Here is a 22,281-nt window from a genome sequence, read left to right as displayed (position 1 = left end):
CGTGCAATTGAAGATGCATTGAAAAAAGTCTCTCAGAAACCTCGGTTTTGACTTCACGGGGACCAAGCTGATAAAGAACCCTACCTTCTTCACAGAGACAGAAAATCCGTTCGGAACGATCCGCCAAAAGCGAGTTGCGGACCGGAGACGTTGGAATGTCGGTTGGTAACTCATTTTAAAGAAATGGGTTTCTGCAGGGAGCCATGGGAGAACCCTGCACCCGTAGGGCGGCTTCTCCCCAAAGTGGTGCGTGGGCCGTCGACGGTGAGAGAAGAAAAGTCAAAGTAATAAACCACTCAAACCCGAAACATCTCGGAAGACCGGCTCGTGGGGACCCACTGGCCCCCTTCGGATCCGGCACGGCCTGGCGGCACGCAGGCCTGGCCAGACTCTGCCCCAGAATGATCGTCCTCGGCAGCAGAAGCCAAGACTTTTGACCGATCGGCCAACAGAAAACAGAAGCGATGTGACAGGTGAAGACATTTTTGACGTTTCGGCGTCGGTGCGGGTGGTGAGACAGGCTTAGATCGTGCACGCCTTCACGTCAAATTGAGACACTTAACCTTAACTCAAAAAGACATGTGTGCCGGAAAGTCTGCTCGGGAACCTTCAGGGAGTTGCGCTGATTTGAAAGCAACGCGCTCATTTTGGCGCATGGTTGACCCAGTATTGCCCCATCCGCAACTTCGATCCCTCCACCCGCTCCGGATGTCAACCCGACGAGCCAACACATCGGACGAACCGCCAGAACACTCCAGAACGCCAGATGGAAATGAAGGAGCGCAAACCAAATGAAGGGCGAGCAGGCAATATCCCAGTCTCACCACAAGATCGCGCACCGCGTGCCCACAATCTGACTGTGGTGTCCCTCACGTCACCCATGGGGCGATTAGCCGGAGGGAGTGGCCCCACGAATCACATCCGCACGACAGGGATCTCGATATGCACTGTTCCGGCCAGACGGCACCGCGGTTACATTGCGAGATTGTGGAAGAGAAATCTTGAGTTCAGGAGTCAACCTGAATATAAAGTCCATAAGTCGTGATCTCTCAGCGGTGGTCTTGACTCTTTCGCCCCCATCGTCTCAACCTTCTTTTTCTCCCCGACACTCTTTCACGGCTTTACGCCACCACACTCATTTGAATCCAGTCACTCATTTTCAGCCCACCTGTACGCCCCCTCTCGTTTCGTGAATCAGGCATTCATCATGAAGGGACTCATTCTCAGCGCCGCCCTTGTGGGCGGAGCCATGGCCCAGGCCGGCCCCTACATGCCCTGCGGAGGCAAGGGATGGACCGGAGCCACGACCTGCGTCTCCGGATACACCTGCGTGAAGCAGAACGACTACTACAGCCAGTGCGTCCAAGGCAGCGCCGGCGCCGGTGCCGTCAGCGCCCAGCAGGTCACCACCTTGAAGACATCGACGAGACGCAGCTGTAAGTCGAAGACCGCCGGATCCGCAGCCGCCAGCGTCGTCGTGCCGCAGGCGCCCATCTCGAGCGCTGCCGGAATCTCGACGACCTCTGCCGGTGCCGCCGTCAAGCCGTCAGCCCAGCCCATTGACACTAAGACAGCTCCCTCGACTTCCTCCAAGGCCGCCAGCAGCCAGGCCCCCGCCAAGTCCGTTGCCGCCGAAGCCGTCTCATCTTCCGCCCCGGTGGTCAAGCCTACTACCGCTGCCGCCGCTCCCGTGACGACCTCCAAGGCTGCCGTCACCTCGGCCGCTCCTGCCACGTCCGCCAAGGCCTCTTCCGCGCCTGCCGCCTCTGCTTCCGCCACTCCTGGAAAGACTGGGAAGTTCAAGTGGTTCGGTTCCAACCAGTCTGGTGCCGAGTTTGGCCAGGGCACGCTTCCTGGTACGGCCGGAAAGGACTACACCTTCCCGGACACCACCAAGGTCGATGTAAGGTGGCACATAACTTGACATCTGGGATTCACACTGACACTAAGGCAGACTCTGATCAGCCAGGGATACAACACCTTCCGTCTCAACTTCCTCATGGAGCGTCTCGCCCCCAACGGTCTCACCGGCACCTTCGACGCTGACTACCTCGCGGGGCTGACCAAAGCCATCACCCACATCACCACTGCCGGCGCCAACGTCGTCCTCGACCCCCACAACTACGGCCGCTTCAACAACAACATCATTACCGATACCGCCGCCTTCAAGACCTTTTTCACCAACTGGGCCACGCTCTTCAAGTCCAACGACAAGGTCATCTTCGATACCAACAACGAGTACAACTCCATGGATCAGGACCTCGTCCTGAAGCTGAACCAGGCCGCCATCGACGGCATTCGCGCCTCCGGCGCTACGAACTACATCTGGGTCGAGGGAAATTCTTGGACTGGCGCGCACTCCTGGGTGAGCACAAACGACAACATGAAGGCCCTCACCGACCCTCTCAACAAGATTGCCTACGAGATGCACCAATACCTCGACAGCGACTCCAGCGGCACATCCGAGACGTGCGTCTCCGCCACCATCGGCGTCGAACGCGTCAAGGACGCCACTGAGTGGCTGCGCAGCAACGGCAAGGTCGGCGTCCTCGGCGAGTTCGCCGGCGGTGCCAACGACGTCTGCAAGGAGGCCGTCACCGGTCTCCTCAACTATCTTCAGCAGAACAGCGACGTGTGGATCGGCGCTACGACATGGGCCGCCGGCCCCATGTGGGGATCCTACATGTACTCCTTTGAGCCCGAGACGGGCGTTGCGTACAACTACTACAACGACTTGTTGAAGACGTACCAGTAGAGGCGCCGGGGCTAACATGGCAGCGTTGGAGCGGGCCACAGGGCTCAAAGGCTCGTCGGAACATGCCCAGTGATGTTCTACAGCTTTGGATAAGTGTAGAATATTTCTTTCTCTTGTATATAATAGCAGTAGGAGGGTTTTTGTAGTCGGCGTCTTATGTCGACTCATCGCGAACTCCACCTCTTGTATCTATTCTTCAGCAATTCTTCATCCAGAATGAGGCAAATTCTCTTGAATGAGTGCATTATGTCGATTGATTTGTTGTGATGCGTCTTGTTGTCGATTCAATCGACAGACATCCGGATGGTCCGGGATTGCTCCAATCGAGACCCACACCGCCGCGCCGCATGTCTCCGCCCAACGGCCGATTCAGATGTCAAGTCCAGAATGCACGGCTCTCAAAGGCCTTCTGCGCTATAATGTTCTCGAATTCTCATGGGGCCATGGCCCAATCACAAACTTTTGAAAGTGAAAATCCAGTTGACAACATTGATCCCGAACCCGTGACAGACTCCAAACAAGAGCCGACCTGATCTCAAAATTCTTCGCTTCCGGATTTCTCGGTGATTCACCACCAAGTTCTTCGACTCATGTGACACCGTGGCTGTGTGGGGTACGTTGTTCCTGCATCAGTCCCACCGAAGCCACAATCAAGCTTCGCCGCCTGTGCCGCCATGCACGGTACTAACGTAATCTAGGACTGTGGCACGACTCAATCTCGCTCCTGCCTGTTGGCACTCCTACAAACCGGCGTACTGGGAGTTCAGGACGAGTGAAGTTCGCTTTAATAATAGGACACCGTTGCAAGTGGGCCGATTCCTGTTGGTGCGCCGCAGGTGCCTGGTGTGGTGGCTGAGGATCCCTGTCGAAGCCTCTCGAAACTGTCTAGCTGGAAGCAGAAGGATCTGGTACAGGTACTCAGGCGATGAGTGTCACGGCAAGGCAGCAGCCAGCCTGGCAAATAGAGGCACAGCTGTAGCCAACAAACATAAATAATGCTTCAGCCCTCGAATTGCAGTGAGTCCTGTTTGAGAGGTTCGCAGCTCACGTTCCTGTGGTAGTGTAGAGGCCGAAGCTTCAACTTCACCATTTGCGCGAACCCAAATCATTTGAATCCTAGCAACGCCCAAAGTTCCTCTGCATCTCCGAACCCGAGACGAAAAATTGGGAAGAAAAGTGCGCCAACAAAGAAGAATCAAAAGGCCCTTCAATCGCCCTTCCCGTCCGACAAAATGTCCAAGTTCGACGGAGCCACGGCCTCCGTCCCGCGATCCCCGCGATCCCCGCCTTCCGCTCCGGGTCCGGACCCACAGCCGGCACCTTACAGCACCTGGTCCGGCCCACCCAGCACAGCAAACATCCTGACTCGCCAATTGGCCGCCGTCGCGCTCATCATCCTCCTCTACACCGCATCCATCCCCTTCACGCCCATTGTCTGGGTGTTGAACGTGGAGGGGAGCTCCTTCATCGACCGCCTCTTCGCCGGCATCGTCATGCTGTCGGCCTGCTACTTCCAATGGCAGATTGCGGGCCTGACTCGCCCTCTCGCTATCGTCTTTCCCGGAAGCAGTGGCAGCGTCATTCGGAATGGTCGCATTGAGAGAGGCTCGACCATGGGATTCGTATGGCATCCGTCAAATTACTGGCCGTACATCATCTGTGAGGCGATGCTTCTGGCTCTGGCTGAGTTCGGAACCAGCGAGATGCTGAGGAGAAGCATTGTATGTGGCGTCGTTGCTGGTCTGTGGGCTGTCGGGTACAGCGCGACGCCAGAGTCGACGAAGAGGTGGGCTTACGAGCACCTCAAAGCGTGGATGTTCTGGATGGTCTTGGACGAGATCATGCGAGTTGGTCGAAGCAGTGTCAGTGGGCGTCGTCGCCGGTATTAAAGTCACAGAGCCTATCTCCCAGCACATGTTGTGTTGCATGCGTGTGGATATCACGAAGACTCGTGTCCTGGGGCAGTTGCCAGGGCGTGGTGGAACTTCACGTACTGAGGGAGACGTGGAGTAATCCAGTCAACAAAAAAGTCTAATCCCATAACCGATTTCAGTTTTCAACAGTGTTAACGAATGGCATTAAACCTCTCAATGAGAATTACTGTCAACTCAACAACTTTGCCCAGTGTCAAGAAAGTCAGTCCACTATTAGAATGCCTTTCCATCTGTGCCATCGTCTTAACGTGTATTAGCCTAGCAACTGTCGGCTGCTGTGTCATGACGTCGTGTAAATACGGGGTCTTCTTCGGACTGCAAGGGAATCCGACGCCGGTGTTCTCAGCAGTTGCGACCTATAAGGCGGTCGCGCGCCATCAGCCCCATTGGAGCATCCAGCTTGTGCGCGCGACGAAAATTCGTTCTCATGTTCCAGATTCAGTGCATCAGACTGATTGCAAGTGCGTCGTCACTTTAGACAGGGAATACATGGATGAAAAGTTCCTTGTCAATCCAACGGCCAATGCGTCATCGCAGCGCGCAAAGTTGGCTTGACCACAAACTTCCGGCAGCAGCCGCTTTCTGCGAAAGTCAAAAGTATTGCTGAAACCGCGCGGTAAAGGGCATGTTTATTGCCAAGTCTCTCAATTCTGCATTTCGCGAGCGAAAAGGGAAAGTTGCTCAATCGGTTTGTTGTCTCAACCGACGATAACTGACTCAAGGAAGTGGTTCTGAGTGCAGCTCTTTTTCCTCTTTCGGCGCAACACAAGAATTATACTTTCTGCGCAAATACACGACTCTCCACAGCAAGGGATGAACATGTTGGGACTACGTACGCCTCATAGGCCGGAGATCAAGCCGGGCGGGTTCCGCATGCCAAATGGAAGCTTCCAAAGGGGCTGTGGTGTCGCAACTTCTAGGGTCCATGCTTCCATTTGCGAAGATCGCTGTTTCCAGATGTTGAATGATCCCTGCAATGCTATGCTCCCCGACAGTCTCGAGGTGGGTACCAAGGGGTAAGGCGCATGACGATGTGGGCGGTCCATACCGACAGTCTGGATATAAAGGAGTCCAACTGCGACTTGCTAGTCTTGCATCATCTTCTGTCGATATCGCAACTTCGTTCGAAACTAGTGCCCTATTGAAACCTTGTCAAGCAAAACAAAACCAACATCGTCAAAATGAAGTCCTCCGCCGTTGTCGCCTTCCTGTCTCTCTGCCTGGCGCAGACTGCCTTTGCTGCTTGCAGAACCCGCACCAACGCATGCGTAAGCACAAAAGCCCCGATGATCTGACATGTTTGCTGATGAGCCAAACTTTACAGTCTCCTCAATCCGTCTGCGATGCCATCGGCAAGCCTGGCGCTTTCCCTTGCGCCTCTACCGAGACCCAGAGCCCTGCCCAGTGCTCCCAGGCCGCCTCTCCCGGTGGTCCCACCTCCGTCAGCGTATGTCTCTCGTCCGATATCTACGATCCATATACGATTCTGATATTCTATCTAGTGCGAGTGCTGCGATCTGTAATTGGCCATAGAAGGACTCTTGCCGAGTTGGTGACGGTTTGATGTGACTTTGATAGATACCATTCTCGCTTCCTCATTACGCAGGACTTAAAATTTCGATAGTATAATCTGCAACTGCATGATAATGAACAAATTACCCGAGCCCGTGACAGTGTTTGTCTTCTTCGCAGCAGTGAATGGAGTGAGACAAAGCGCAAGACTTGTAAACGACGCAACCTGCATATCAGCCTATCGAATGGGCTTCAACGAAGAGGGCAGCCAGAAAGCCTATGCCCCCTTTCTCTATCAATCACGCAGAGTGTTTCGCCAATACTCAAGGCGCTGCCATTTTGAAATGTCGAATGCAATGTCTGGACTCTGACCATCAGCTTCGACGTCTCTCGATTTAGTCCTATTACAAGGCCTATGAAGTAGACTTCAAAAGAAGAGAGGATTACACGCATTAAGATCAGGTAGGCTTTGAGGGTAGGTAATGAATGTTACGGTAGTTTCTCAGATCCAACCGAGCTCACTTCACTTTTCAGTTGACTTCTGCCATCCCGGCGGACACCCCTAGGCTCCTCAGCTAACCGGGCAGACAGCTGCCTTACCTATGAACTACTTCAAAAGACGATTCCCTTTATGATTATCCCCATCGTTACTATCATAATCGTTATCGTCGTCGCTGTTATCTTCGTACTTATTACTGCTGTTATGCTGTTATCATCATTTGTTCGCACAGCAAAGGTCTTTCAGTGATGCCTCAAAAGTGGTGTATTTTCACAGTAATGATCCGAACCAACGGTCAGCTCATAGTTGCGAAAGCATGGACGGGACATCAAGGATCTCGCTATCCAGACCGTAACTAAAACGAGGGAACTTGTCCTGGCATTCGTGACGTGCAGGAGCGAGCGACCCCAGCGGCCGCGTTGGGATATTATCCGGAGAGCTCTGTGAAGCTTTCAATTACTCGTAACTGGGAATAGTGCTAAGTCTTTCAATGATGAGCTCTGCCGAATCTGTTGATCGATAGACAAAAGCATCATACTACTAGTTGATGTGCCATGCTTGCTGAAAGCACGACCGGTTACTACGAAGGAGTATTCTTGATTACCAATGCTCAATGATCGAGGTTCGCGAATATTTAATCTGACGCGTGCGGTGTGATGAGTCCATACCGCAGAAAGCTGCCAGCAGCACTGGTCTCCCATGAAACCCACATCTCGTGTAGTGGAGCCGCCTGTACGCCTTCGTTCGTCCTACTCTTCGACGCAATCTTCACTGAAATAGTCATCCACGATGAAAATCGGAGACCGGCTGGTCAACTAACCGGGTTCTTCATCAGACTCTGGGTAAACCTCAGACGACGCACCTCAACAGTCTCCTGCCGTCGATTTCTGAGTATGGGAAACTTGCCCTTAAGGGAAATTTCGTATTAATCGCGCAGAGCACTCGCCTCCGCTAGAGTAAACCTTTGCAAAATGGAGACCAATATACTTAGTGCTTACAGCATCGAACCGAACGGCAGACACAGAGTGACATCGCTCTGGCAATTGACAGAACGTCTGCCCAATCCGCGTAGTCGCTGACAAGGATATGACCCACTATCCGGCAGCTCCCTTGCGGCCGTCGACCGAAACCCATGTGTCCTACGGGGTTAATGACCGGGGTCCACTAGGTGCTTACAGGGTTCAACACCACTTTTCCGAGGTGCCCTATGAGAAGCCCCAGGGAGGCGGAAGAACAGCCATCTCTGCATCGGACGGGTAGCCATATCTGCCGTGCGCCCGTGACTTGGCGGTAAGGTTGACATATCCCTGGACGCACGCCACGATGAATCATGCGGTGCGATTGGACAATGGATTTCGTTCCCGATTTTTGCTTGCGCAGTCTGAAGAATTGGCTGTCGGTAACTTCCCACTAGACGATGTTCGTTCTATCGACCGTAGGCTGCATGCCGTGAGGGAGGGGGTCAAGTGATGCGCGGAAATGAAGTCTTGGTCTAGACTGGCGCGCCACTCAGTCAGGCCACGACTCTTAAAAGATCAAGTGCCGCCACTGTATGGCTCTTCTTTCTCCTCCGGCTCGTCTAGGCAGAGCTCTCGGTCCTACACTCCCGGCAATCATGGACGTCACGCGAAGCTTCAAAGCCGCGGCCTTGGCTGCGCTCATCTCAAGCCAACTGGCAATCGCTGAACCAGTCTCTGCCAAGTTCGCAAAGCGGAGCACTGCAGAGCTTGCAGGCGCTTACGACTATGTCATTGTCGGCGGAGGGTTAAGTGGCCTGGTTGTGGCCAACCGCCTGACCGAAGATCCGGATGGTAAGTTGCTTGAATGAAGGAAGCCGAAAGCGCCCGACAACTGACTGCGCTAGTCTCGGTTCTGGTCGTGGAGTACGGCGAGTTCGACGGAAGTTGGGACGTCATGATTCCCTATTATGCTTCCAATACCCACCCCAACGACATGAGACAGCTCCTATCCATCCCGCAGCCCGGTCTCAACAACAGAACATCGGGAGTCCAGACAGGTACCGTTGTCGGAGGTGGCTCGACGGTCAATGGCATGGCTTTTGATCGGGGGTCGAAGGCGGATTACGACGCTTGGGAAGAGCTTGGCAACCCTGGTTGGAACTGGGAAAGCCTCTTTGAATACTTCAAGAAGGTAAGCGCACCTCGAACCTGCCATCGCACGAGACTTGCAGCTAACGAGCTCCAACTTTAGTCCACGACGTTCCACCTTCCCGCCCAAGAATATGTCGACAAGTACAACTTCTCCTACGACCCGAGCACATACGGCGACGGCCCCATCCAGGTCGGTTTCCCGTCCTGGCAGTGGCCTGACGTAGGTTTGTTGCATGCTGAATGTGGGATATGCGAGGATCGAAAGTGCTGACGGGGTGACAGGAATCCAAAGAGACGCGTGGATCAAGGACCTCGGAATCCCTGTTCTCAATGACCACGGAGCTGGCGGCAACAATGTTGGAGTTGCTCAACTGCCCCAAAATTCCGAAGGAAAGAATGTCACGCGTTCCACTGCCCGAACCGGCTACTACGATCCCATCGCAGGAACTCGTGCGAATATTAACCTACTCATCAAGCACTACGCTTCCAAGGTGGAGTTCGAAAACAAGAAGGCGATTGGCGTCAACGTTGTTTCCCGCGATACCGGAGAAACATCCCTTATCAAGGCCAACAAAGAGGTCCTGCTTGCTGCTGGTGGAGTGCAAACCCCGCGAATCCTTCAGCAGAGTGGTGTAGGACCCGCTGCGTTGCTTGAGTCCCTAAACATCGAGGTGGTTGCCGATCTTCCTGGAGTTGGTGCCAATTACCAAGATCATCCCTGGATGCTGATGTTGTACAACTGTGAGCATTGAAGCATCTTGCTGGTGGAACGAAAAGGCTGACCCTTCTCTAGATGGCAATCCCCCTGAGCTTGGTAGCGATGCAATGAATGACCCCGCTTTCTTCAATGCCTCCGAGGCCGAATACTTTGCCAACCGCACTGGACCATTCACCCACGCACGTGGCAACAATATCGTCTTTTTGTCGCTCCAAGATCTCACTCCCGAGTACGAGAACCTCACCGCCAGTATCGAAGCTCAAAATGCCGGGGACTTCCTCCCCGAGATCTACAGCAAGCATCCTGAACTCGTCGAAGGCTTCCTTGCGCAACGAAAGGCTCTTGCTAAGCTCTACCGCAACCCGGAGGCAGGTGTTCTCGAAGTGCCCTTTGGAGGCTTTGCTGGAGCAGGCATCGCCTTCCAGAAGCCTGTTTCGCGTGGCACGGTCTCGATCAACACCACAGATCCAGACCCTGCGACGACACCCGTCATCGACTTCGGCGTCCTCCAGAACCCTGCCGATCTTGAGATGCTTGTGTTGAGCATCAAGGCTATGCGGAAGTTCATGGGCAGCAAGTCAATTGCCGTGCGCCAACCTCTGGAGATTCTTCCCGGCGCGAACATTACCAGTGATGCAGCTATCGCCGAGGCAGTGAGAAACTCTTTGTACGCCAGCTTTGCTCATCCAAGCGGTACCGCAAGCTTGCAACCCCTGGAGCATGGCGGAGTGGTAGATCCCACGCTTCGCGTCTACGGTCTTGAGGGGCTAAGAGTGGTGGACGCCAGTGTCATCCCGTTGATCCCTGCTTGCCATCTGCAATCCACCGTATATGCCGTGGCTGAAAAGGCTGCGGATCTCATCAAGACTACTTGAACAGGGCTGTAAGAAACGTATGTTCGACGCCGTCATGTATGTTGGCGCCGGGCGGATGAGGCGGGCAGGGCGAAACATGATTCAGGGGATGTGTCGGTGCATGGGCAAGTCTTTGTGTAAAAGTTGAAAATAATACAATCACCTGCTTTTCTCCCTGAACTTCGTTCCAAAGAACACAGAAAGGGTTCGCTGATGCGCTGCCCAGCGAAGGGCTTGAAGGCCCACTTGAATTTAGAGCAAGCCACATGAAGTCATGGCTAATGTTATAGCTCGGCAGATCGAAAATTTCGAGATGGTTCAAGTGATGAAGCTGAATAAGAGTCATCTTCATATAGGCAAGATTTGTACAAATTTACCTTAGGCGCCCCAGATGACCCCGTCCCATTTCTGTCTATTCGTGAATGGAATTTCAGATCCTTCGGGGCACTGGCTAAAGGATCATTTATGATCAAGGTAGGGATGTGCACGTCACCAGGAGCCTGGTTTTCCGCATGTATCGCGGGATCTTCAACAGTGCAGGTGAGACAAGGCAATGAGACATTGGACCAGCCGAGTACCGGTGCCCGAGTCTGCTCTCCGCATTGGTGACAGCCTTCCGTTTCCGGACGTCTGCTCCCAGATCTAGGCTTTCCTGGCCTAGTTCCTCCATATTTCTTTCATAGTCATTGGGGTGTCTCTGAGTCGTCCGGTGCCCATTTGTGATCTTTGAACGGATGCGGACATCATTCCCGCGGCGGCTTCCCCTTCCCAGAATCTTAACACCGATGAAAATCCCACGCAGAAAAAGCGCTTTGTTCATTCCGCGGATGATCTGGGGCTCGTGCCGGTGCACCAATGCTTGTACTGTCTCGTTTGCTCCGGCGCAAGCCAACGAGGCAGTGTCTCTCCGTCGCCACTTTTGCTAGAAACTTAATCCATGCATAGATATTGGAAGTGAGCCCCGCTACCCTGTCTTGAAATATCAACGTCATTTGGTTCGTACACGACTCTCGGAGCCGAAGGAATCATGAGGAAATCCCACCTCCTCGCGGCGTTGGCTGCCAGCGCGAGAATGGTGAACGGGTTTGGCTATTCGAGCTATCCAAACTGCGCAGTAGGTTTCGAAATTCTCTGATGACGTGCCAATACGAACATCACTCACATTTCGCCAGGTTCTCTGTGTGATGGACGCATTGCCAAGGTCGCCATGCCGCGCGCTCGACGCCGCTTGCCTCTGCGCCGACACCACTTTCACGCATATGGTCGCGCCTTGCATCAAGGCGAACTGCACAATGGCAGAAAGTCTGGGTGAGAGCCCTTTAGTCTAGCAGGTGTAGAGTTGTTGCTAACGTTGGACGCAGAATCCGTGAGAGTTTCGGCAAATGCCTGTGGGGTGACAGTTACGGACAACACAGCCCTTCCGCGATATCTCACTGGCATACTGTTTGCATTGCCAACTGTGTTCATTGGCACCAGAATACTCAACAAAGTCTTAAATCCTCTTCCTTGGGGGGCAGATGATTTCATGGCGATCACTGGATACGTCAGTTGGCCCACTACTATGAGCTCCGGGACTTTACTGATGCAGACAGCGCAGGTTTGCACTATTCCTTTGGTGCCCTTGATTTATCGATGTGAGTGATTCAAAATATCTCGCTGTTGTAAAGTTGAGCTGACCGTCTTGAAGCCTTGAATATCGGTCTCGGAAATCCTATTTGGACAGTTACGCCCACCAAGATGGTGGAATTCCTTCAGGTAAGCAGCCGCCGATGAGACAATCACTGTAAGGTTTATGTTGGAACAGCGCAATGGCTAATGTCTGAAAATCTCAAGATGTTGTTTGCGACACAAATTCTTTATGTTGTAGGGCTCATGACCCTCAAAGCATCAGTGCTGTTCTTCTTTCTTCGAATTTTCCCCACACGCGGCTTCCGAAAGATCATTTGGGCCACCCATGGCCTCAACTTTCTCGTCGGATTCATTTACATAATCCTGACCTTTGCGCAGTGCCGACCCCTTTCACTGTATTGGACAGGGTGGGATAAGAATGCGAGCTACAAAAACGAGAGATGCCTCGACTTCAACAAATTCATCTTATCACACGCCATCCTCAACATCATCCTGGACGTCTGGATGCTGATTCTGCCATTGACGCAGCTTTACAAGCTGAATTTGATTTTGCGGAAAAAGATTGGAGTCATGCTGATGTTCAGTGTGGGGTTGTTGTGAGTTAACATCCATCAAACAGGCCCCTTCATCACTAACAAACTCCAGCCTTACTGCTGTCAGTGCTATCCGGATCCACACAATGGTCCGCTTCATGACCGATAGCAACGTAACATGTAAGTTCGAGCCGCAACATTCTCACCATTTGAAAATGCTGACCAAACTCCCAGCTCAAGCACTTTGGGTCTATGTCTGGACGTTCACCGAGCTCTGCGTCGGCGTATTTGTAGCGTGCATGCCAAACGCCGGTCAACTGTGGAGAACACTGTTCATGAAGCCAAAGGCCAAGGCGATCGGAGAATCCAAATCCAGACGACACTCTGCGTATGGAGCAGAGATGGTCTCGTTACCGGAACAGAGTCAGAAGCAAAGAGAAAATTCGGTCGCGTCATGCAGTGAGGGATCAGAAAACGCTGTGCCGCAGTCTAATCACTCGCCCGTCTGACACATTCCTTCGGCGTATAGCATTGTACATATTCATCACCAACTGCCAATACATGCTCATCGACTGATGATCCCAGATAGTGATACCTATAGATAATCTAATTAGGCGCTTTCCTCGTCATCGCTACGCTTCTTGTTCAAGTCACGATCCACCACATCGTCAAGCACAGCTAGCCCTTCCCTCTCGGCGCGAACTCTTGCTCTCTTCAACCGACGAGTATCCGACTCCGTCTTCCTCGTAACCCACCACGTTATGCAGGTGATGATGGCACAACAGCCGACTAACGCCATTGCAGCAGCAAAGCTGGTTTGATAACGCGGCGCGTATTTCGATCTGAAAATCTGAGGGCCGATGGCGCCACCAATCTGGCCGTAACTGTTCACAAACCCGATACTGAACGCAGATCCTGTAGCTCGAGAAGTTGTTTGTACACGCCAGGGCCACATAAGCGGGAAGAAGGCCGCAGTGAAGGCATTCCCGATGAGGGTCGCAGCATATACGGCGCCGTTGGAGGGGTACGCAACGAGAACTCCATAACAGGCAAGAATGACGGCGAAAACTCCAAGAGGGTACAGGGGCCTTGGAATGAGACCCTTGTCTGCGAAGAAGCCGGTGACGCCAATAACAAAGATTGCTAGTATGGAGATCGGCAGGTTGAGTAGCTGAGCCCTGGCAATCGTGGTGAATCCGAGGTTTGCGATAACGGTTGGCTGGTAGAAGCGGACTCCGGAAGTCCCGACGGTGAAAGTAGCCCAAATGGCCGTGAATAGCCAGAGTCGACGATCCTTAAGCGAGTCAACGATTTCACTCCAATTGAAGTTCATCTCCTCGGCCCTCGGCGCGTTCGCTGGTAGTCGGGCTTGTATGAAGGCCTTTTCCTTGTCGCTCAACCATTTCGCGGTCGGTGGGACTAGCTTGTCAGTACATATCCTTTGATACCTATCGGGGCGGTCCACAGAACATACAATCAGGAAGTAAGAAGTAGACAGCTGTTCCCAGTACGATCGTGATAAGGCCTTCCACCAGAAATAGCCTAAAACGCTGTTAGTGCTCTGGTCACTTTCGCTTCATTCCTACATATTGCAAGACTTACCACTGCCACCCTGATAGCCCCCTGCTACCGGAAACCGTGTCGAAAGCAAAGGCTAGAATACCGCTGAAGATCCCAGACAGATTTCCTAGAACGTCTCAAGTAATAGTCAGTTTCAGGTTCGGCTACATATTCCAAGGCCTGATACTCACAGAAATACAATAGACGGATAGACATTTCATCCGGTCTGTACCAATATGTCATCTGAAGAATAACTCCTGGGAACATTCCAGCCTCAAACTGTAGGATCAAAACATTAGCATTGAATCAATCGGGCAATGTTATCGGTTACCTACTGCTCCGAGGATGAACCGTGTTGCATAAATGCCGCCCTTGTTGCTCACGGGCACATGGCAAAGCAGAGCAATACCCCACGAGATCATGATCCTTGATTGCCAAGCACTTGGTCTGAACTTCTTCAACAACAGGTTCGAAGGCGCTTCAAGAACGATGTATGGGACCTTTTTGCGTCAGCAATTCCGTACCGTTCACGTCCCGGGATGTATCTTACATAGTACAAAACGTTGAGCAGGTTGTACTCATCCGAGGTCATGCCCAACTGCGTCATAATGTTCCTAGAAGTCCCCTTATTCATGATTCGCGCGTTTGAGATGTTATCGGCGTCGATGTTCTTCATCAGAAACAACAGCGAGCAAATCGTCATGATGCGGAAGTCGACGCGCCTCATGAGGGCCTTCTCCTCCGCGGCAGTGAGAAGTGACCGTGCCCGCATGCGCTCAGCGTCGAAGCCGGAGACATCGCTGACTGCCGTGGTCTCGTCTACTTGCTCTCCGCGCCTGGCGAAAGTCAACCCGTCTGCTTTGCTGGGCTCGCCATGGTCTGGCAGTGACTGAGTCGGCGTCGATATGTCCTTCAAGTCGGCCATGTTGAGTCAATACGACGACTTTGGTAGCAAGAAAGCTTCAAAGCAGAATGTAAAGGTCTGTTCATAGAAGTGGGAAAAGCATTGCCGTTGAGTTTTGATGGCATCGATGCCCACCTCATCGATTTGGCGATAACCGACGTGCCAAGAAATGCATCATCTTCAAAAGCACAATGACCAACGGAAATAAGCCGAGCTCACATACAAATCCCGATCATGTCATCGAATGCTAGAATCGCGAGCAAGGTTCTATGCGAGGGGATGATTCGCTGCAGCTTCTTCAGCGTGGGATGCAGCAGGCGTTCGGGCTGGCACTCCGCGATAAATCCTCCATTTCCCTCCTGAATGATCCTTCCGTGGGGGCCATTCAACCAGGGCAATGGCCATCCAAACCGCATTTGTGGTCATTGAGTGAGGTTGGTTGCAGTGAGCGGGCGACGTCCGACGATAATCCTTGCATTCGCAATCGAACCCCGCGATGACGAGATACGGATGCCGTACCCCCATGCACACCCATTCCCACGACGGCGGGCCGAGTACGGAGAATGTGTATTTGTCGGACATTAAATAGTGAACGGCTCAACGGTAATATTGTGGGGTTATGAAGAGGCCGAACGGCGAATCGCATGAAGCCACCTTAAGGAACAATTCCCATACTCAAAGTTCTAGTATTCTATCGTCAATCGTGACCAGAAAACCAGACATGGCGGCTGCAGTCCAACGAGCACCAGCTAGCGAGCATAAGACCTCGCTGCCTGTGTATCACCAAGTTCCGGAGACAAAACATGAACGTGAGTATGCCTGGAGATAGCTTCACATTTGAAGCCCTTCGCTCATACCTTAGCTTGCAGTGGAATGGGCAGACCTTGTAACTCTGGATCTTTCCAAGTTCGACCGACCGGGCGGCAAGGAGGCGTTAGCCAAACAGCTATTTGATGCAATTCAAAATATTGGATTCTTCTACATCGTCAACTTTGGACTCAGTCAAGAAGAGGTGGACCGTCAATTTGCCATCGGCAAGTCCGTCTTTGAGCTGCCAACGGAAGAGAAGCTTAAGTACCGAGCTGACCTCGAGAATGGGGGCTACAACGGTTACAAACCGCTGGGTCTTAGGGTATGTTGGTTATACTCAGACAAGTTGACATGTCGCTCACAAGAGTGCCTCCAGGAAGTCCGTCCAGGTGTGTTTGACAATACCGAGATCTTCAACATCCCCAAGTTCATCCCAGCCTTTGAGCGTCCTCAGCCAAACGTGATCGACGAGAACAAGGAGGAGATCGAGCACTTCGCTCGCCACATTCACAACAACATTGTGCAGAAACTTCTCACTCTCTTCGCAATCATATTGGAACTTCCAGAAGATTACTTCGCGGGCCGACACAGATACGACGAGGCCCTGTCAGACTGCCACCTGCGATACATGAAGTATCACGCGCGCGATGCTGAGACGAATGCAAAGCTTGAGAACGTCTGGGTGAAGGGCCACACGGATTTCGGAAGTCTGACCCTCCTCTTCCGACAACCAGTCGCGGCACTGCAAGTTCGCGGGAGTGATGGCAGTTGGAAGTGGTAAGCACCCGGCCAATTCATTGCCTGAAGACGTACCTAATATTTAATTCCAGGGTCAAGCCGTATGATGGAAGCATCACGGTCAACGTGGCAGATGCTCTGGAGTTTCTCACCAATGGCTTCTTGAAGAGTAGCATCCACCGAGTCGTGGTGCCGCCTCCTGACCAAGCTGGCATTGATCGCTTGGGAGTCCTCTACTTCGTTCGCCCTGAAGACAGTCTTGAGCTGAGACCAGTGCAAAGTAAAGTCCTAGAGCGACTGGGCTACGATTCAAATGTCAACTCGGAGCTGGCAGGTATCACCGCAGGGGAGTGGGTCAAGGCTAGAGTTCGGGCGGGTGTCAACAAGAACAAGCAAGCACGCAGCGAGATTTCCGAGCAGGAGATTGTGAAAGGAGTTAAAGCCAAGTACTATGACTAGGCGGAAGATCCATAGCCTCAAAGATTTGAAATTTGAGCGTAACGAAGGAGGAATTTTATTGGTCGTCATTGACGTATTTATCAAATACGTCGGCGTAAAACTTTCGTCCTACATCCCGATGACTCCTAATCTTTGTTCGCAACTGATTCTCACCCCACGTGTCATACTTGCCCTTCAGAAAGGCCGAGTCGATCTCCCTCCCTTCTTCGGACTCTAGTGATAGACCTCTGATCTCGGGCTTTTCGAAATGTGCTCTCAACGTCCCAACTGCCTCCTCTTTTGTCAACTCTCGCCTGACACCCTGGAAGAAGGGCACGCTGAACCTCTCTAAAGAGCCAGAAAGCACGCGATGCGTCGTCGCCTTGCAGACCCCATTCGTAACAACCTCAAAGGCTTGGCCGATGTTCACGACGAACGACCCTGGTAAAACAGGGACATCGATCCAGTCGCCATTCTTGTTGAGGGCCTGTAGACCCTTGATATGTGGCGGAGAAGCTTGCAGTAAGAATGTCCACCATCCTGAAGAGTCTTTGTGAGGACCAACGCCTTGGCCTCCAGCCTCGCTCTCGGGTAACCCTGGATAGTGAACGAGCTTGAGCCGATGCTGATCTGACAGAAACGGTAGGAATGTATCTGGTGGCAGCGATAGCGCCTTTGCGACCAGGTGTAAGAATCTCTCGCCGAGCCCTGTCATCTCAGCAATGTACGCCTCGATGATTGAACGCAGTTCGGGGAAACCAGAAGGCCACTGCACTCATCAGCCAAGCTCGAGCCTCATCGCAGCGACAACGTACCTGGTTAGGTCCTCTCAATCGTTCTCGCAGAGGCACACCCTCCCTCCACACATTTTCAAGCTCAGTCGCGAACTCAACCTGTTCTCTACGATCACTCTTCCCAGCAGTAGTTTCTGACCCATCCCCGCTGTACCCCAGGAAGTGTGGGGAATTCCTCAGCGCAATCTCATCCTTCGCTTCGGCGGGCAGGGCGAATAATGTTGGCAAGGCTTCGACAACACTTGATATCGTTGTTTGAGGAACGCCATGGTTGATAACATACAAGAAGCCGACGTTGATGAGCGCATCCCGGAGTTGATCGAGAAGAACCGGCTCCGTCGCGGGGTCAGAGGCGAGGGAAAGGTCTATGCGGGGTATCTCGGTGAAGGTGTATGCTTGCGACATTGCGACGGGCACAGTAATTAGATGGCATAAAGTTAGATGAATTTTTCCGGGACTAAGAGATGCATGGTCAAGATATCCCCCGGCTACCCGCTCGTCCGAGCGGCGTGTCTGTCGAAGGGTCCGTTGCCGGCGCCGGACCCCGGCAGCGCGGGGTATGGCGCGACCTCGAAGGAAGCGCACGTCATCTACGAAGCCAAAAGCAACCCGGGAATCAGCACATTCTAGAGTTCGTCTGACACCACGCAAGTTCAATAGAAGCATCTGATGAACACCGTCAAATGTTAGGGTTACCGCACAAGGGCCGGTCGCGTCCGGCTCCGTGCGGTTCTAAAGGCCTGGGCTACAGTGAAGCTTGGCTCTACAGTCGAGGTCTTTGAAGAGTTCAATTCCCCCCTCCACGCAAAAATGCTCCGCGTTAAGACGCGCGATATGAGTGCCGAGTCATGCCACCGGAGCGTAATGACAACGGTGGGAGTATGTATGAATAGCCTGGAAATCTTCAACCGAGTTGAGGACAAAAGGAACAAACCCCAAAAAGGATTGCAATGCTCAGAGGCGGATTCGAACCGCCGTCAACACGGTATCGCTGAGTGATGGAGACCACAACGTATCATCCTAACCAACTAGACGATCTGAGCGACTGGATCTCTCTGTGAGGAACCTGGCAAGGTGGCGGGATTCCGAGTTTGTGAGCCCTAGCGGGATCCACAGCGGATTCAATCCCCTGGAGCCGAGCTCGACCCGCCGTCTTGCTCAGCGTGAGCTTGCCCAAGTCGAGATTCAGTAGTTGAGCAGTAAATGCAATGTAGAGATCCTTCTCCAAAGGCGCGGTATCTCATTTCACCTGCAACAGATGTATATCCACCTTCGGTGCTGGAGAGTATTGCATCGCAGGTTTCTAGCACGGTCTCCTAGCGGCGGAACAACCGAATCGCGTGTTCGCGGTGTCCATGAACCGCAAGCACCCCGCATGTTGCTTCGTGTGAGATAGCTGGCAGCAATACTAAATTGCATAAATTCTGTTGACCTGTTGGAGCTCGTTGAAGAATCAGAGAGGGGAAGCTCCCTCGCTGTGCATCGTGTGGCGTGATATAAAGCTGATACAAGCTTTGAATCGTTCGCTGGTTGTTGAGATGTGAAAGGACCAATTCCCACGTTGACAACATGTGTTCATCTTATCCAAGACGTCCTTCCAAGCGTAGTGAGCTGGCGGCAAGCTTACCGGCGCCACGCTCATCCTCCAAGGCGGCTCCTCGGAGGTTTCGAATCGGCCAAGCCGATCCGCGAGCTTGATTCAACCACCATGTGTCATGGAAAGTGTTCCGTCAAGACCGCGTCCAATCAGAACTCACATAATCATTAATACCTCACTCCCAAGTTTACGATTTAATATCCAGGGACATGAGCTTCATGATGTCACCACCCTGGGCTGTTCTACAAAAGAACCCTCACTCGATAAGATAACACCACGAGCTAGGTTATGCCTAGCTGACGTGCCAGAACCTAATTTCCTGAACAGGCAGGTCGGGGTAGCGCTACACTACTTACCATGAAATGGCGGTTCACAATTTCACGCGCAGAGCCCGTCCCTCGCGAAACCCTGGAATACGGGGGACTTTTGTTCCCGCACCGTGTCTTCGATCGGCACTTCGCATGAGCTCTTGCGCCCGACGCTATCCGTACGCAAATTCACCTGCCCCAACTGCCCTGGGCCAACCTCGCGCAATAAGCAAAGGGACCATGGCCCCCAATGCCGACATTGCCGATGCGGGGAAGTGCCCGGTAGACAAGCGAATAAACAGCGGTTCACCGTCGAGATCTCCACGTCCACAGCGTGTGCCGTGATCCGGTCACCTACTGTTGTGACATCAACGCGAAAGATGGCGCGAGTCTTATCAACAGAGTGGAGGATGATGATGATTGTGATGACAATGCTGCCTCTTGATTGTGACCATGGAGGAGCCCGCTATATAAAGACCTAGCGCCAAGCCTGTTGGTTCTTGGCGCATCCATCGCGACCAACAACGGGATCATTGAAGCTATCTTCGCCATGCATCTCAAGTTCGTCAGCGCACTGTTGGCGTTCGGGACCCTGTCCCAGGCGGCCTTCAACCAGGGCGCCCTCAATGCCTTCAACCGCGAGCACCCGCGACGACAGGGCCACACGCGCATACCCTCCCCCGCGCAGCAGTCCGTCGAGAAGCGCGACACGTCCAAGTTCTTGACTGAGAAGTCCAAGAAGTTCGTCGTGAACGGAACCGCGATTCCGGACGTCAACTTTGACGTTGGCGAGTCCTATGCCGGCCTGCTGCCCATCTCTCAGGACCCGAATGAGGAGAGGCAGCTGTACTTTTGGTTCTTCCCGAGCACAAACCCCGATGCCGGCAAGGAAGTTCTCATCTGGTGAGTCGTCTCGCGTGGGATGCGAAAAGAAGCTTCTGACATGAATCCTACAGGTTGAACGGCGGACCGGGATGCAGCTCCCTCAGCGGTCTGATTACCGAGAACGGCCCGTTCCTGTGGCAGGATGGCACCCTTGCACCGACACCCAACTCCTACAGCTGGACCAACTTGTAAGATAGAACCACGATACATCGTGCGCGCCCCTTGAGCTAACACGCAATCTCAGGACCAACGTGATCTGGGTCGAACAGCCCGTCGGCGTCGGCTACAGCCAGGGCACGCCCAACATCACCAACGAAGTCGAGCTCGGCCTCCAGTTCATCGGCTTCTGGCGCAACTTCATCGACACCTTCAGCCTCGAGGGCGCCACGACCTACATCACCGGCGAGTCCTACGCCGGCTACTACGTGCCCTACATCGCCGACGCCTTCATCACCGCCGAGGACGACAAGTACTACAAGCTCGGCGGCGTCGCCATCAACGACCCCATCATCGGCGACGGCACCCTGCAGCAGCAGGCCGTCATCTACCCCTTCATCGACTCCTGGCAGAACATCTTCAACCTCAACCAGACGTACATGAACGCCCTGCGCTGGACCCACGAGTACTGCAACTACTCGAGCTACCTCGACGAATACGCCACCTTCCCGCCCAAGGGCCCCTGGCCCGTCCTGCCGGATCCGTACAGCGACCCCTCGGGCAACTACACATGTGACATGTTCGACTGGGCCTACGAGGCTGCCCTCGACGCGAACCCGTGCTTCAACATCTACCACATCACCGACACGTGCCCCTTCACGTACTCCCAGCTGGGCATCGTGAACCAGGTACGTCATCTCCGCAACCGCCGGCTTGTCCAACAACGATACTGACCGTCTTTCACAGGGCGACTACAGCCCCAAGGGCGCGCAGGTCTACTTCAACCGCACCGACGTCCAAGACGCAATCAACGCGCCCCACATCGCCTGGTACCAGTGCACCCCCAAGAACGTCTTCGGCGGCGGCGACCCCAACTCGAACTCAAGCGACACCTCCCCGGCCGCCGCGCAGAACGAGGTCCTCCAGCGCGTCATCGAGCACACCAACAACACCATCATCGGCGTCGGCCGCCTCGACTACATCCTCCCGCCCAACGGCACGCTCTTCGCGCTCCAGAACACCACCTGGAACGGCCTCCAGGGCTTCCAGAAGTACCCGCAGGACCAGGAGTTCTATGTGCCCTTCCACCCCGAGTACAACGACGGCCGTCTGAGCGAGGCCGGTGTCGTGGGCGCGTTCGGCTATGAGAGGGGCCTGACGTACTACGAGGTCCAGCTGGCAGGTCACGAATTGCCTGGGTACACGGCTGGGTCTGGGTACCGTGTTGTTGAGCTGTTGCTGGGCAGAATCAAGTCTTTGGGCACTGTTGAGGACTTCACCACCCAGAAGGGCGATTACCAAGGGAACGCGACGATTCCCAGCCTCTGAGCTGTTCAAAAGTAATGGCCTGTGATATACAATTCTATGTAGATATTAGTACCGTATGTACGAAAGAGAAATACCTTTCAGAGCGTGCTTGCAGAGCATTTGTGCGCGACCAGTCACCGACGAACAGAAACAAGTCATGTACAAGGTTTAGTATTATCAATACTAGTTTTAGGTATTAGTAGACTGCAGTCATAATACTGCAAGAAAAAGCCATTGC

At 53.4% G+C, this 22,281-nt stretch overlaps 9 protein-coding genes across 9 annotated transcripts; 7 read left to right on the top strand and 2 right to left on the bottom strand.

Moving 5' to 3' along the window:
* Window positions 1–1,207: 1,207 nt before the first annotated feature.
* GCG54_00012242 (Endoglucanase gh5-1) lies at window positions 1,208–2,755 on the top strand (the record flags this gene model as incomplete). The annotated part of the gene is made up of 2 exons (XM_045412124.1): window positions 1,208–1,903; window positions 1,955–2,755. 2 exons carry the CDS (start codon window positions 1,208–1,210, stop codon window positions 2,753–2,755), a joined length of 1,497 nt encoding a protein of 498 aa, XP_045263908.1.
* Window positions 2,756–3,987: 1,232 nt separating this feature from the next.
* On the top strand, window positions 3,988–4,644 carry GCG54_00012241 (uncharacterized protein; the record flags this gene model as incomplete). Its single annotated transcript, XM_045412123.1, has 1 exon — window positions 3,988–4,644. One exon carries the CDS (start codon window positions 3,988–3,990, stop codon window positions 4,642–4,644), a length of 657 nt encoding a protein of 218 aa, XP_045263907.1.
* Window positions 4,645–5,870: 1,226 nt separating this feature from the next.
* GCG54_00012240 (uncharacterized protein) lies at window positions 5,871–6,212 on the top strand (the record flags this gene model as incomplete). The annotated part of the gene is made up of 3 exons (XM_045412122.1): window positions 5,871–5,957; window positions 6,014–6,136; window positions 6,192–6,212. The coding sequence occupies 3 exons, from the start codon at window positions 5,871–5,873 to the stop codon at window positions 6,210–6,212; spliced, it is 231 nt and encodes a 76-aa protein (XP_045263906.1).
* A 2,040-nt stretch (window positions 6,213–8,252) lies between these two features.
* On the top strand, window positions 8,253–10,404 carry GCG54_00012239 (Dehydrogenase xptC; the record flags this gene model as incomplete). Its single annotated transcript, XM_045412121.1, has 5 exons — window positions 8,253–8,511; window positions 8,565–8,851; window positions 8,912–9,035; window positions 9,094–9,552; window positions 9,605–10,404. The coding sequence occupies 5 exons, from the start codon at window positions 8,253–8,255 to the stop codon at window positions 10,402–10,404; spliced, it is 1,929 nt and encodes a 642-aa protein (XP_045263905.1).
* A 1,006-nt stretch (window positions 10,405–11,410) lies between these two features.
* GCG54_00012238 (uncharacterized protein) lies at window positions 11,411–13,054 on the top strand (the record flags this gene model as incomplete). Its single annotated transcript, XM_045412120.1, has 7 exons — window positions 11,411–11,497; window positions 11,556–11,691; window positions 11,745–12,017; window positions 12,071–12,138; window positions 12,217–12,608; window positions 12,658–12,725; window positions 12,780–13,054. 7 exons carry the CDS (start codon window positions 11,411–11,413, stop codon window positions 13,052–13,054), a joined length of 1,299 nt encoding a protein of 432 aa, XP_045263904.1.
* Window positions 13,055–13,155: 101 nt separating this feature from the next.
* Window positions 13,156–15,030, bottom strand: GCG54_00012237 (MFS transporter prlL; the record flags this gene model as incomplete). The annotated part of the gene is made up of 6 exons (XM_045412119.1): window positions 13,156–13,964; window positions 14,020–14,087; window positions 14,148–14,241; window positions 14,297–14,384; window positions 14,441–14,605; window positions 14,656–15,030. The coding sequence occupies 6 exons, from the start codon at window positions 15,028–15,030 to the stop codon at window positions 13,156–13,158; spliced, it is 1,599 nt and encodes a 532-aa protein (XP_045263903.1).
* A 700-nt stretch (window positions 15,031–15,730) lies between these two features.
* On the top strand, window positions 15,731–17,016 carry GCG54_00012236 (putative 2-oxoglutarate-dependent dioxygenase JRG21; the record flags this gene model as incomplete). The annotated part of the gene is made up of 4 exons (XM_045412118.1): window positions 15,731–15,818; window positions 15,879–16,141; window positions 16,196–16,596; window positions 16,650–17,016. 4 exons carry the CDS (start codon window positions 15,731–15,733, stop codon window positions 17,014–17,016), a joined length of 1,119 nt encoding a protein of 372 aa, XP_045263902.1.
* A 55-nt stretch (window positions 17,017–17,071) lies between these two features.
* GCG54_00012235 (putative 2-oxoglutarate-dependent dioxygenase DIN11) lies at window positions 17,072–18,194 on the bottom strand (the record flags this gene model as incomplete). Its single annotated transcript, XM_045412117.1, has 2 exons — window positions 17,072–17,764; window positions 17,811–18,194. 2 exons carry the CDS (start codon window positions 18,192–18,194, stop codon window positions 17,072–17,074), a joined length of 1,077 nt encoding a protein of 358 aa, XP_045263901.1.
* Window positions 18,195–20,244: 2,050 nt separating this feature from the next.
* GCG54_00012234 (putative serine carboxypeptidase) lies at window positions 20,245–22,064 on the top strand (the record flags this gene model as incomplete). Its single annotated transcript, XM_045412116.1, has 4 exons — window positions 20,245–20,597; window positions 20,651–20,767; window positions 20,824–21,424; window positions 21,483–22,064. The coding sequence occupies 4 exons, from the start codon at window positions 20,245–20,247 to the stop codon at window positions 22,062–22,064; spliced, it is 1,653 nt and encodes a 550-aa protein (XP_045263900.1).
* Between the last annotated feature and the right edge of the window lie 217 nt (window positions 22,065–22,281).

The sequence above is a fragment of the Colletotrichum gloeosporioides genome, assembly GCF_011800055.1.
Source record: "Colletotrichum gloeosporioides strain Lc1 chromosome Unknown consensus_49, whole genome shotgun sequence".
Taxonomy (NCBI): domain Eukaryota; kingdom Fungi; phylum Ascomycota; class Sordariomycetes; order Glomerellales; family Glomerellaceae; genus Colletotrichum; species Colletotrichum gloeosporioides.
The sequence above is the reverse complement of the archived record's forward strand: the minus strand, read 5'-3'. Positions and strand labels throughout refer to the sequence as shown.